Source organism: Sinohyriopsis cumingii, unplaced genomic scaffold (genome assembly GCF_028554795.1).
Source record: "Sinohyriopsis cumingii isolate HCF-2022 unplaced genomic scaffold, ASM2855479v2 utg001397l, whole genome shotgun sequence".
NCBI lineage: Eukaryota > Metazoa > Mollusca > Bivalvia > Unionida > Unionidae > Sinohyriopsis > Sinohyriopsis cumingii.
This window is the reverse complement of record NW_028315993.1, coordinates 3,911,169-3,926,474: the sequence shown is the minus strand read 5'-3', so window position 1 is coordinate 3,926,474 and position 15,306 is coordinate 3,911,169. Positions and strand designations below refer to the sequence as shown.

The window sequence follows — 15,306 nt, the reverse complement described above, 5'->3', positions numbered from 1 at the left end:
GGGGGGGGGGGTCTGTAATGCTAATTCCCATTGACGCTAGGGTGGCCCACTTCACTACTCAGCTTTCAACATTACCTGTACTTTCTGAGTTATGGGATGGACGTCAAACATTCGTGTTCAACCGACGACTCCAGTGAGAAAATAGGTTAGCGTGGCAGTAATTATCCTTCGCTATTTAAACTGTTTAGAACAGGCTTCTGCCTAAGTTTTCAGTTTAAACTTTTAAGTAGAAATTTCGTATCATGTGTTGTTCTAGGGTTTAACGCCATTTTTCAGCACAAGATAGGCTATACATGGCTTCCAGTATAACTGGTGGAGGAAGAACCCTGGAAAACCCAGGGAAGAACCAGCGACCCACGATAAGCTACTGGCAGGCTTTCCCACGTACCCACGCTAGCCGAGCCTTGGACTCGAACCCACGCAGACAGAGGTGAGATGGCAGTGATCAGGAACGGTGAGCGCTTTAGACCACTCGGCAACTCGGGGCCCCGTGCAATATATTGTGAAATTTCAACATGTATAAAAGAACCGAGTGTAATTTGCTGTAACAATAGTGTGCTCCCTTATAAGGCTTACATAGATGGAACAATGCCGGTATAAACTTTGTTGATGACAGTGTTTGTAGTTTTATGGAATTATTATATATGGAACAATGCCAGTATAAAATTTGATAATGACAATGTTTGTAGTTATATGGAATTATTGTATATGGAACAATGCCAGTATAAAGTTCGTTAATGACAATGTTTGTAGTTATATGGAATTATTGAAATGAATATGCTATCTTGTCAATTGGATAATTATGTTCAAACAAAACGTTGTGTAATATACAAGCGGAATTTATATATATGTGTGTGTGTGTGTGTGTTAATTATATGAAAGTTTACTCTTTTTCTCAAAGAGGTCTTGTACAAATGTATACAGTGTAACGTTTGCTGGAGAATTATCCACTAGGAAATGGTATTTGGCAGTGTCAGAGAGCATCTGAAAAAACTCTCTCTCTCTCTACAAAATGACAGACACTGCACTTAGCTTGTCAGAAAGCTGCAGTCAAGTTACGTGAACATATAAGGAAAATTCGAAGAAATAGTATATAATCACCAGATAGAAAAGTATATTTTTCATGGAAGACCAGTGATTTATTTTCGTGAAGATAGGGATATCCTTATAATAAGTTATTCACGAATATATAGAGGATATTTGCTTTAAACGAGTGAATAACGGATATATTTCTTCGAGTGGATGAAAATGCTAGAGTTTTTCACCCACGAGATGAAATGTATCCGTTATTCACTCGTTTCAATCAGATATTCTTTTTATTTTATACTCATATACGTTGGCTACCTAAAGTTTGTGACACAGTGAATTAGCAGATTTCTTACGGTAATGTCAGCTGTTTACCGTACATGTTAAGCTGTGCTATGTGTACCTGCGCACAAAATTAGTTCCACGACAGATTGATACAAATAATTGATATTTCCACAATAATAAACTACAAGTTTCAAGGATAATAAACAGGGGTTATTAATAAGAAAACAATCACTACATAAGGAAAATGTAGTTCACTGACAGAAAATTAAAGGGAGGTAAGTATTTTCTGACCCCCAAAAGTAGTTCCTGTAGTGAAAATATATTATTCTTTCACTACAGTGAAATATCAATATTATTTTCATTATAAAATCAAGTAATTCACTGCTTAGCATAATATATATATATATATATATATATGGTTTAGGGTTAGGGTTAGGGTTATCTGCGTGTGTGTGGCCATGCACGCGCTTAAAGTGGAAAATGCCCTTACTTTCCCCCCGAAGACAACTACTTTCTTTGCAAACAGTTGTCTTCATGAAAAATCACAACGGAAATTACAGGCACGACATTTGACATGATTGATTCGTTACTATTCTTGAACATGATGAAATGGCACAAGACCCTCTAGGGAATTAAAACTCGACACATCGATAATTATATATATGGAGTTCTGATCGTCAGGCTTGATAAATATTTCTCTTGAAAAAGATGATAAATTAACATCAGAACTACTACACAAAAAAGTGATAACTCCAGACACATTTACACTGCCCATGTTTAAATATCTTACAAAATTATTACTTCGATCGCTACAAATGTTTACCGGGATTTTGCACATAACAACATTAACAACCATGATAACCATTTGATTGAAAGCTGACGATCTATTTTTGTTTTATATTATAAAGTAGCCTAATTTACCAATAAATGCAATCTTTAAAACAAAACCTTGTGTACAATCTGTTTTCAGTTATGTTTGTCTGACATTTTCATTGTTCCCAGAGAGTTATATAGTAGACGGAGTTGTGTGATACTGTTGAAGACAAGGCCCTCCTTCAAACATAGATACTCAAACTCTCTCAGAATAAATCGCTACCGCTGTTTTGACCCCTGTGTCATGTAAGCTTTAGTACATCGGGCTTCGCGGATTTGTAAATAAGTACGTTTCTCCATGTTGCATGTTTCCGCCAGCGTTCTTGTCAGTGCAGACGTCATAATCCAAGGCAGGCATCCCAATGTGAGAAAATGCAGCCGATAAGTAAATGAATAAAGACTTTTATTAACACGGACTTTCGTTGAAATACTCAGGGTAGTACATACATATAGGGTAACGGCTAAATATTGAGTATGACAGGGAAATGTTCGATGAATGATTCATTATTATTATTATTATTATTATTATTTAGTGAATTTCGTTCACCTGCCTTCCCTCCGCGATTTCCCGTTTGCATGGCCAACGCTAATAATTTGGTTAAACAATGTTTCAAAGAATGAAGTAGATGGTATTCATCAGGTTAAATTCTTTATATTTTCGATAATTTCGGCTTTTCTTACAATTTGGAGAAGAAAAAAATGATACTGTTATATCTGTAAATTAGCGAAATGTTTCTAATTTTGTTGTGGTTTTGTTAACAGATAGAAGTTAAGTTTACTATTTAAGTTAGTGTACGATCCTGCTTTTTCATAGTTGTACTCGCTAAGATTGACAGCTATTATTGCGTTTGCAAAACCGGTAATATATCCGTTTATTTCCTGGTTTTGACTCAAATCCCATTTTTTTATATAAAAAATGTATTCCCCTCTCATTTTGGTTGTGTCCGCCTCGGATGGTAGGTCGTGGGTTCGATCCACGGCCGAGTTATAGCAGAGACTTACAAAAATGGTACTAACAGCTAAATCGCTGGGCGTTCAGCATGAAGATGTTAGTGTTAGGACTGGTCGGGCTAGTCTCAGGATAATGTGACTGGGTGGGACATAATGCTTCATGTCTGCAACATCATGTCCCGGTGCTAAACATCACTATAGACTGTCACAGTGCAGACAACGTAAAGATATGACTGAAAATTGTTAAAGCTATGTTAATTAAAAATCCAAATCCCCCCCCCACACACGCACACACACACACACACACACACACACACACACATTTTGGTGTATGCCCCTGTTTTGCGGAGTTATTACGAAGTAGTGGGATGAAGACCCCCACTCTATAGCTTTCCAGGAATGACACAGAGACTGAGTTATTTAATGTAAGGATCGACCGCTCTGGTGGCGTAGTGGTTGGAGTGTCCGCCTCGGATGCGTGAGGTCGCAGGTTCGAAACCTGGCCGAGTCATACCAAAGACTTATTTTTAAAAAATGATACTATAGTCTGACACTACATCCCCATTTGTTTGTACCCCCTTACCTATTTCAAAAACGAGAATGTTTAATGGGATAAAAAGTGCAAAGAACTTAGTCAATTGAATCATTGATTTATAATTTCTAACCTGACTGTGACCAGAATGGCACTAATGCTGGCATCCCCTGCACCATTTCATGCTTAACGGACTTTCCATACTAACACGGCGCCATATTGCGTACACTATTGGCTAGTTTATTTCCATCAGACAACATAATGACGCAGTTCATCCTGTTCGGCCACTGCTGACTAACTGCGTAGATTAATTAACGATGAGAGTTTGGAATTATATCCCTCTGCATATATGAACATAGAAATTAAACCGTTCGTTAAACCCACATAAAGAGCAAATTTATAGTTGTCATTATTTTCCTTTGCTTGATTCGACATCAAGCAAACGACCTATGTATGTACATCTGTAGTCATGTGTCACCCATTTGCTGAAAATGAACATGTCCAGAAACAGGAAATGGATCCGAAAACTTCCATTAAGCATGAAACGTGCATAAGATGACGGTATTTTAATATAGATATATCTTGTAATAATAATAAAATGATGGTACCATTACGACGATTGTAATATTCAGTTATTTAGTATTTGAAATATATATGTATTGTATTTTTATGTAGATTTGTATGAACGTGTATATTATGCATTATTTGAATGTTTATACCACGTAAATGTACAATAATTTTAGTATTTTAATATAAATATACACATGCAAATTTAATAAATTTACGACAACCACCATGACCAATGCATTTTTGTGAGAGGTAAATATAGAACAATAGAATAAGTATAATAAATTTAACAGGAATGCACTGTTAAAGTCATAAATATAATTAATTAAATTATTATTAATGTATTAATACATACACACTGCAAATGTACAAGTTATTTCATATTTTAATATAATTATATATGTTTAATATTTTTGTGTAGATGTGTATTTATGTTTATATCACTTTATTTCGACAGCCAACAAGGATCCCTGGAACATCTCTATTGTCGTCTGCCAAGACAAGATAGTCGTCCTAGATGCTTATAAAGTCTGGGTCCATCGACTTCAAGATGGAAAATTCCTGGCATCGTCAGACATACCGGAGTCATTACCACTTGACATGTGTCTGTTGGACGCCATGACAATTTGTGTCCTTTATTACGAAGGCCTGATAAAAATCATTTCCATTGATTCTAAAGACATGTCAGGTGATATTAAAACGACCAGGACATTACGTGCACCGAGAGTATTGGATAGATATATTGGTGTTGTCAGATTTAATGATAGTCTTGTTGTCAGTGGTGTTAAACATGACACGATGTGCTGGTGTGTTGTGTCACTTCAAGACGGACATGTTGACACAATTCACCAGATTTGTAAAGGGTACGGATGGAGTAGTAAAGTGACAACAAAAGACAGCATGATTTATGTCGCGTGTTTTTACTCCCCTGATAATACTGGTGTATACGGATTCGACATTTTGAATCCCAGTCAATGTAAATATACATACAAACATCAACGTCTACGATACCCTACATCAATCGTTATAAATGAAGACAGAAATATTTTCGTCTGTAATGAATTCCGTGATTTCTGTATTCATCAACTTACAGCTTCATGTCATCTTGTCGCCATTTTCACACAGGGAATTCCACGGGATATCCGTGCCATATTCTGGGACAACGGACGTCTGTATGGTGCATGCAGGGGGAGTAACGACATTACTGTATTCCGACACGAGTATCAAGGTAGTTCATATGTCTCATATTTTATCGTCATAAAAAGCTCTTAATGACATCATAAATAAAATTACAAACTTCATTTATTGACAATTCTCAAAAATTTCATTTTAAATTTAGAAAACAAAATGTCAACATGACAGTTTCACCAAGCATAACTGTCATGTTGATATGAAGTTACATATAAATAAAACAGTATTTTGTTGTTATACAATTTATATTAAGTTCATTTTAATATTGTTAAGTGATTTACATTTATTTATACTGTTTATTTATAATATAATTTTTTGTGTGTAAATAAAAATAACATAATTTTTATAGACATAATTTATCAACGACTGAAAAGGACGGCGACATTTTATACCGAGTTCATCCACCAGGTGTCGCTTTCATTTCAAGCGCGTGCCATTGAGTCTTGTTAAATATATATTACAAAGATGGCCGTTGGATATATTCACTTGTTCTATGCTCTGTACTTCTTGAAACATATTTATTATTTTACCAATGTCTTAATATTCCCTTGCTTTAACAATTAATTTCTATTTATATTGTTTTTGTAATTGGAAATTTATATCACAAGATAACCGTAAGTAAAAAAAAAAAGAAACAATAAAAAATGTCGATAGGGTCATTATCGGTTAAATAAACTGATTTTAAAACCAAAGGGAAGATGTTGTCATGAACCAGTCAGAAGCCAATGAATGTCCTTTCCCAGCTTTACTGTTTTCTGGAAAAAAACTTAAAATATTTGCATCATATAGTTTTGATATTTCTAACACCATTTGTTAGAAAAGTACAAGTGCACTAAAGGTACAGAAGTCGTAATATTACGAAAATAAAAGGAATCATTTATTTAAGATGACGAACAATATCTGACTTGTCTGGCAAAACATGGATTGGCCCACGTAGATATAAGCCGTGTTATTAAGGAAAATCACGTGTATTTGGAATACTCAACAGGTAACAGTGCTAGAACACAGGTAGGTTATAAATTTGAAATTGATGAATGAAATGAGGAAGTTCTGTGCATTTGTTTCCAAGAATACGACATTTTTCTTTCTTTTCTTTTTTTGAATTATTTTAATATGTGGTTGGGTGCATAGGGAAATGATGAATAATTTTTAAAATTTTCATCTTGTTACATTTTAAAGAAATTTTAAGTTTCTAATTTTAAAAAAAAATTAAATATTAGTTTCTGAGGTAACTTAGCTCAAAGATGCAAACCATTATTGTTTAATTTTCAAAAAGAACAAGAATACATTTTATCAAGCTAGATATGAGCAGTCCTCCCGCCCCCCCCCCCCAAAAAAAAACAAAAAACAAATTACCAAATAATTTTGCATTGGGGGTGGTAATAAAAATGTTATGAAGGAAAAGGAAGAAAGGGTTGTATATCCACCACCCCACCTGACTGAAGTTTAAAAAGTTGGTGAATACATTTATGAAAATAAAACAAACCTAGTTAAATGAAATAAGTCTGATTGTTATTTTATTAAGTTGATTTTTGTGAGTGGTCTCCAAATCTTTTTGAGTAAGACACTCAATCTATTTCAAGAAACACACACACACACACACACACATTTCATTAGATCAAATATTACGCCATGTTATTAAGGAACATCCAATGCATTTGAAATACACACAGGATAACAGGGCTATAACACACTGATGTCAGTCAGGTTAGAAGTTATAAATAATTGATGTATGAAATTATTTTTGTGCAACGTTGCTATGGCTTGCTTTCTTTTTCTTTAATTTAATTAAATCTTTTGCGGGGTATATAGGGAAGTCAGTCATAATTTTGAACTTTATTTATCAACCTAGATGCAAGCGTGATATTGTAATCCACTCCCTCAAAACCAACGAACTCTCATATAATTTTGAAGTAAAAAGAATTGTGAAGGAAAAGGAAGAAAGAAAAGAATATCTATATCACCCACTTTTATAAATTGTATTTGCTGATTTACTAAATTTAAATTTATTTAATTTTTTTCAAAATGTGGAGAATATAAAACAAACATAATTAAATGAAATATTGTAAAGTTAAGTCTGACTGTTGTTGATTTTTGTATTACATGCAGTTGGGTTTAAGTCCATTATCCGGAAATCTTGCTGAGCAAGACAGTCAGGTTATTTCAAGACATACCCCCCCCCCCCACACATGGTCATTCGGAGATGCTTTCAGTGCTCAGCAGGTTGAACGAGAAGGAACAGTCTTGTCTGGACTTCCTAGAAATTATTTTGGCCAGTATAGCCTCTGCCACTGTTATGAAAATTGAATTGTTTCCAGATATATTTTACTGTAATCTTTAGTTTGTACAGATTTTAATAAATACCTCATTCAAATTCAATGTCTTGGTGGTATTGCCAATTAGCTGGGACAATCTTTCTTTTGCAGCAGGAAGTCATAAAGACTCAGAAGAACAAGGAAATGTAAGTAGTTCATTGATGCATCATATAATGTTTACCTGATTGTGTATTGATAGCTCACTTCCAATATAATAGTGTCACATTACACAACCTCTGATGTTTGATATGGATAGATGATACACCTTTAATAATATTTACACAATTTTATTTTTAAATCAGGGTCTATTCTACAGTAGAACTGAAAAGTTAGAGGCAGGGGTAATTCCCCTCACTGTTTGAAAGTGATGGATTTTATTTTATAAACCATTGCTGGTATATTTATAGACCAGGAAATTTTATGGGATAGCCATCTTATATTATCTGATGTTACTCCTAAACATCACAGAGAATAAATTTCCTGACACATTCATGCCAAGATGTAGTTGATCTAAAATGAAAATGTTCCCACATGCATATGCATCATTTCCACCACATTGACCATCTTGAACTTCAGAAAGAATGATCATATCAGCATGTCATTTTCACTAAAACACGTGTGATGTCAGTTTGGTCTGAAATCAAAATGGCATCCAAAATCATACATGCCAGCACCTGGCTAGGAAAAAGTGTAATGCAAGTGGACAAAAAGAGTAATCAGAGCAGAAAAAGAGTAATCCACGTATAAGATGATACAAATTCAATGAGCATATACGTACAAAATGATTTATTTATCCTTCTGGACTTTTCACATCAATTACTGCTTAAAGTTTTCATATAGAACACTTTGAGCTTTAAAAAGCAACATAATCTCATATTGCACTTCAAAACACATTGTACCAGCTGAGACAATGAATGTTTGCACACCTGTAGAGCACTAAGTGCTGGGTTACAGAGCCTGGATCTGAATTCAGTTTTATTTTTGTTAACAATACTGAACAATCTCTCACAGTCAGCATTAGAATGGTACAGAACCAATATTCCTTTCATAACCTGACAAAGAAGAGGAACTTTATATCTTCCAGTTATTGGGTCTTTTAGCTGGGAAATAAGATCAACAAAATCAACTCTATCTACAAGAAGTACATTGTCAGATAGAGTGCCAATTTGATACTTCAAGAGTTCTCTTTTTAATTTATCAGCACCCTAAGCTGCATCATGGTGCATCATGTGACAGAGACAACTTGACATGTACAATGATGGATATATTTTTTCAAATATAGAATGCAATTCCTTTATTAATTCCAGTCAACACTGATGTATTACCAGTCTGCCAAGTTATGTTTATTCAAAGTATTATCAAGCAAATACAAAATTTCTCCAGTTAATCTACTGTTAATTCTGGTAATGAAGGAAGATAACTCTACCTTTGCCCTTTTCATTGTCAAAGTCTCTTACACAGACTGGGTACAAGATTTTGACATAATCACTACTCCTGTCTGTTGCGATACTAAACGTTCCAGTTTTCATGGTTTCTGCAATTTTAAGTGAAGTATCTTCTGCTAAACATCTATGATTTTGTTCTTGCACATGCGTATTTTCTACAATTTTTGGAATCAGGAAACATCCTTTTGAACAAAGGACCAGTGTAGTCTTCTACCACTAGGAGTAGTCCGTGTTCAGTTAAGAACTCGGTAGATAACGCTTCTGCATTTATAAAATTCATATCCAAAATGTAGTTCTGCTGTAAAAAAAAATAGTGACCTTAGTATTGGAGTTAGTAAAAGGAGCTATTTCAAGGTTTCTATGTTTTACCACCATGGCCAATATTCAAATCCTTTTCACGCAGCCTGCAAGGGACATGAAGCTGCTCTAGAATGGAAAGCTGTATTGTGTAGTTTATGTATTCATCTCTGAATCGGTTTTTCGTCTTTTCCTAATCCATCTGTGAAATTATTTGAAAAATAGTTTTGCTCTAACACACGCATCGACGGAATAAATCTGACTTAACTTTTAACGCCAAAATCAGAAGTTAAAATGGCATCCAAAATAGATGTAGCCATCTTGGCAGCCACCATCAAATTCTTTTTGGCACTCCTAAACAGACAGTCATACCAGCTAATCAGTTTCCTCTGATTTTACCCACCACATCTTAGATATTCTGACATTTTTGTTGGGGTATGGGGCTAGAGACCATTGCCAATCAGAAAGTTGGAATTCACATAAACCACATTGGGGTAGCTGCTTACTAATAAGCCTGACAAAATTAAATAGCATTACATTTATCCGTACTTACAAGAATGAACTGTCAGATAATTTATCTTCTTCAAAATTGCAAATAAAACATTTATTACATCTTTATTTTTTGACGCAAGAGAATATGCAACTAGTGTTGTCAGAATTTGACCTAGTACTCTTCATTTTTATTGCTGGTTCAAAAAGCCTAGCAGCCTATATATCCATGACATCAGAGGTCCCATTTTCATTTCATACCAATGGAAGTCCACTTTCCAATGGTGTTTTAAAAAAATCGAAAAAAAAATTCAAAGTAGTTTGTGAAAAACTATAAGATGACGCATAGTTTTCAGTATTATTCCAAGAACAACGACAAACCTGCTGCTGTTGCAGCAAGCTAAACAAGTCAGAGTCATCACACAGAGAGAATCAACCCGCTATTAAAATATTTATCAAAACCAAATAGAGATTTGATCACCACACACGAACCCAGAATTACTTATGGACTGTAATAAAAATAAACAATCAGCATATATAAATATAGATAAATTCATGTACTCTGGACTCAGGAACAAAATATAATTAATATCCCCACAAAACCATAAGACCCAGTAACTAGCTAAATAAATTTGGAAGCCCCCACATATAAACCCATGACATATCATTCAGTGTTATAAAAATATTAATAAATAATTCACTTACGAAACACCTATCAAAAACTAAGGAAACCGAAAAATTGGATGTCCTAGATGTCCTTTACGAACCGAGTAATCAGCTAGGACTCCGGTCCTAGGTGTCCTTAACGAACCGTGTAATCGGCTAGGACTCCGGTCTTTTGCTGAATAAATTATAAATAACATTCAATCGCTAAAAGTATCAATAAATAAATAACTTAAAGAGTCAATATCTAGAAACTTATAAATAACATAACGTAGGAAGCACACCCTTTACACCTCTACTAATAATACCATAATAACCTTGAAAATCTCTCTTCATACATGATTTCTACTAACAACCTCTATAAACAGCATAGAATACCCCCCTTTTTAGAATGTTAAGAATTCCCAAGAAACACCAGGCAAATGCAACAAGAAACCAGCGACGTGAAGCATGCAGGACCGTTTCCGAGCTCTCCTTCCCACTAATGAGAGCCAACCACTCAACTGTAAGGGGCTTTTATGGACCTACACATTGAGGCCAAACTATCAGGTTTCCTTGAACCCATAAACGCCTGGGGGAGGTCGCACCATTCCCTTCCCCAAGAACAGCTAGCAGGCTGCAGTGCAGTCAGAAAAAAGTGGCACATGCACTATTGTGCGTACGCCACTATAATTAAACTCAACAACAACAACACAGAGATAACATTTCAACATTTAGTCACATAATACTACAAAGATATCAAGCATAAACATTTTTGTATAATTCTGACAGTTTTCTAGTTACTTCTTCTAAATGAAAAGACATATCTGCATGAAGTTTAATACTAGAAGACTTAATTTAATCTCCAGTTGGTCCTAAATAAATGGTGCTGATCTGATCTTGAATATGTTGGCCCTCTAGAAAATCATGTCATCACTATCTATAATAAAAGCTATATCAACATGAGGAGGTTTTCAACAAAATACTTTTTTTGATGTATTGTTGGTTGAATGAACGTTTTGCTCATCTGTCATCCAGTATGGCCCATTGCATGTCATCCATTATGACCCCACTGCATCTTTCATCCAGTATGGCCCCATTTCATCTGTCATCCAGCATGACCCCACTGCATCTGTCATCGAGTTTGGCCCCATTGCATCTATTATCCAGTATGGCCCCATTGCATCTGTCATCCAGTATGGCCCCATTGCATCTGTCATCCAGTATGGCCCCACCGGAGAAATAGATAATAAATAAATAATGAAGTATGTTCATGTTAAGTCTTCTTCCTGTGTGCTGTTGAGGTGATATTTTTTGTTAGAATTACCACTAATACTGTAGTTACTTAAACTATATATATATATATATATATATATATATATATATATATATATATATATATATATATATATATATATATATATATATATATATATATATATATATAAACTATTTTAAATTACAACATGATTATTGCCAGATCTCAAACATAAAGAGTATAATTGTTACATGTGTCTTTTAAATTTCAAGAGAGGGCAGGCATGAATATGTTTTCACACAGATTTAGGTTTTAGAAAAATTCTCGGCCATGAGTATGTATTACACTCAAGTTTTTATCATCACAAATTTGGAAATTACACAAAAATGCTATGAATAACCACTTGTATATATGACTTGAGTATAGTCATTCAATTGCAAGTTGGCCATCATCATGAGGATTTTATATTGCATATCCATTTGCAGACAAATTTCATTTGACTTGAAATTCATAACTCGTTATATGTTGTTTCTTCATGCTGTTTAAATGCTGTAATGAGCATGACTGTCAGAAGACATTGTAATATTTACTCAACTTAACTGATATAGAAAGATAAACATCATAAAAGTGTTCACAAAATTGAAGACAGATGTGGCATGGTTGGGACAAATAGTTTGGAGAGAAATACTGCATAATATTTATGTATATTCTTTTCTAAAGAGTGTGGGTTGATATTTGCCTGCTAATAGGGTTCACTTCTTGATATGTACAAAATGTATTCTTTTTGTTTTTAAAAAGATAAGTGTGTGTTTTAAATTAAATATAGGATTTATATTTAGTGATTCACACAATACAGACTGTAAATTGGGTTTTGCTTGCATCATATTCAGTTTTGAACCATTTCTGCACCAAAAATAAAATCCATGCTAATTATATACAATTTACAATTTAAAAAGTGTGTCTTATGTTGAATATATGGTTTATATTTAGTGAATCACAAGGTGCAGGCTGTAATTTGGGTAAAATCCATGCTAACACTATGCAATTTACAGCATTCTTGTTTTTACTTTCTTATGCACCCTTTGGCGTTTAATCACCCTCTGTTTCATGCTGCCCTACTTTGTAACATAGCTGCTTTGTGAGTGTTATCTGTTCCATGTTCCATATAAGCCATTAACCTGGAAACCTAGTACAGGACTTGGGGGTTCGGGTTAGAGTAAGACATGATTGGTTCGGTTTGTGGGTTTTAACACTGTATTCAGTAATGATAGCATATACATGCTGGTAAGTATATTTGGTGGAGGGATAACCTAGGAAGCTACCAGCAAGCTGTTTCCCATACACACATTGGGTAAGCCTTCCACATCATGCAGAGATGAGATGTGCAAGTGATCTGTAAAGGTGACAGTAACAGAACACTCGGGCACGCATGGCTCAAGAAGAGTTAAGTGTGGAACAGTTTACATGGTTTATCTAGTGAATGCAATCTAGAATGTGAGAACCATATATCGTTTTATGCCAGTCACTATGCAGCTTTTGTTTCACATGTTCCTGCACAGTAAAATGCACATACTGATGTCCAATAGCCATCCATTGGCTCAGTCTCTGTGTTGCATGTTTACCCCAGGTATACATGCAGGTGACATATTCCCAAGAATAGAGGAACCAGAGTCCTAAATACGTCTAACAGACTTGGACGCAATTGGTGTAATTGTGCAATTATTTACAATTACACTGTTTTTGAACTGTCTTCTGGTAGCATGTGTATAAATGACTGTCACCATTGTGGATGTATGTAGTTATATGTAATTAAAGTGCAATCAAGTGAATGTTCATAAGTGTCTAAAAATTATTTAAATAACTAAACTCTGATTTTAGGTTCTTCAGTTTTATTGCTAAACCTAATTAATGGAATTCAACAATAACATGTAAATATGCAATTGAAAATTATGCATAAGAATTAAAAATAATTTAAACTATCATCTTATTTGATTATACTGGCATAGTGGTGAATATCACAGTAAAGCATGAATAATTAAACTTTGGTTAATAACTAAAATCTCAATTACACCAGTTAAAAAAAATACAATGGATTTAAAATGAAAATTTCATATAGTAAACCTTTTATATGGGCAGAAAATCATCGCTATATGAAATATTAAAGCTGTATGCTTAAATTTTTGAGATATCATTTACATGCGATGATTTTGCTTGTTACTTCCCCCTCCCTTATATGAAATATACTACAAGTTTTATTTAGTACATGTTGAGACACAAGTAGATTTGATATTTATTTTCATTTCTGACCTAAAATAGGGATGGATCAAGTTTGCGTCAAGCTTGCATCATCAAAATAAGCTTGCAAATAAATATGTTAGCTTGTACATTGTTGTGCAAGCATGGCAATGATGTAATCAGTCAATCATGTAATGAACGAAACTTTCCTGATATATTTGAACAATGGAGAAAAACACTGCCACCGGCAACTATTCTCAGACGCAACAATAATCCAAAAGGGCAAGGACGACTTGTATCCCCGGAAAACGTTAATATAACCCAGGTGGTCGCGGTCAATCTTATGTGTGATGTAATCGATGGAAGTTGTATAACAGACACAACTATGTCAAATCAAGCGCAACAGGATTTAATTCATCAGATATATTTATACCGTCGTGTTCTAATTTTTTTTATAGCAGAAATCACGTCATTGATATTTTCTTCATAATTCATTTTGTACACACACACACACACACACACACACACACACACATATATATATATATATATATATATATATATATATATATATATATATATATATATATATATATAAGAGATATGCTGACCTTTTTTGTTTTGAAGCATTGTATTTACAGTATTTATAAACTTAATTCTAAGGACATACAACATACCGCCATACAAGGACGGCACAGTACATATAGCGGCATATTTACAGCATTGTATTTACATGTATGTACACTATTTACAGGTATTTACACTATTTACAACAAGGACCGCACAATATACGGAGGTCTTCCCTACATTCAACATATTTTTGCACACTATCCCCCGGAAATCAAACCCCGGGGATGCAAAACAGCACCACGCCGTGGTGACGACGTAGGGAGAGTGTGAATCTTTTCTGTTGAAATTCGAGCTTGGGGTGAACCCCCAATTATTAATAAAATCGCGAAATATCGCCTACGTCGGCAATATGCCGGTTATTTATATATGATTAAAAAATTATTATATAGTTACTTTTGGCTTGCAAGAAAATGATACAATTACTTTTGAATTTAAAAAAAAATAAATACAATTACTTTTAGATTGCAAAAAATAGTACAACTTGAATTTAGTTCTACTTAACAAGTCAGATATAAAAATTTATTTTCTGGATAATAGGAAATGATGTGATTGTGCTATCTCTGAAAGTCA

The 15,306-nt window shown here is 34.2% G+C and overlaps 1 protein-coding gene across 3 annotated transcripts in view; it reads left to right on the top strand.

Annotated features, from left to right (window-relative positions):
- The window catches only part of LOC149772555 (uncharacterized), an 81,394-nt gene that overhangs the window by 47,436 nt on the left and 18,652 nt on the right, over positions 1-15,306 (top strand). For all 3 annotated transcript variants that reach the window (XR_016417674.1, XR_016417673.1, XM_089947655.1), the window contains exons 3-4: positions 4,692-5,462; positions 7,852-7,886. Coding sequence is in view for 1 of the 3 variants with exons in the window: in XM_089947655.1 (XP_089803781.1) it covers positions 4,692-5,462; positions 7,852-7,886 (806 nt within the window). In the remaining 2 variants the exon portion in view is untranslated. The remainder of the gene's footprint in view (positions 1-4,691; positions 5,463-7,851; positions 7,887-15,306) is intronic.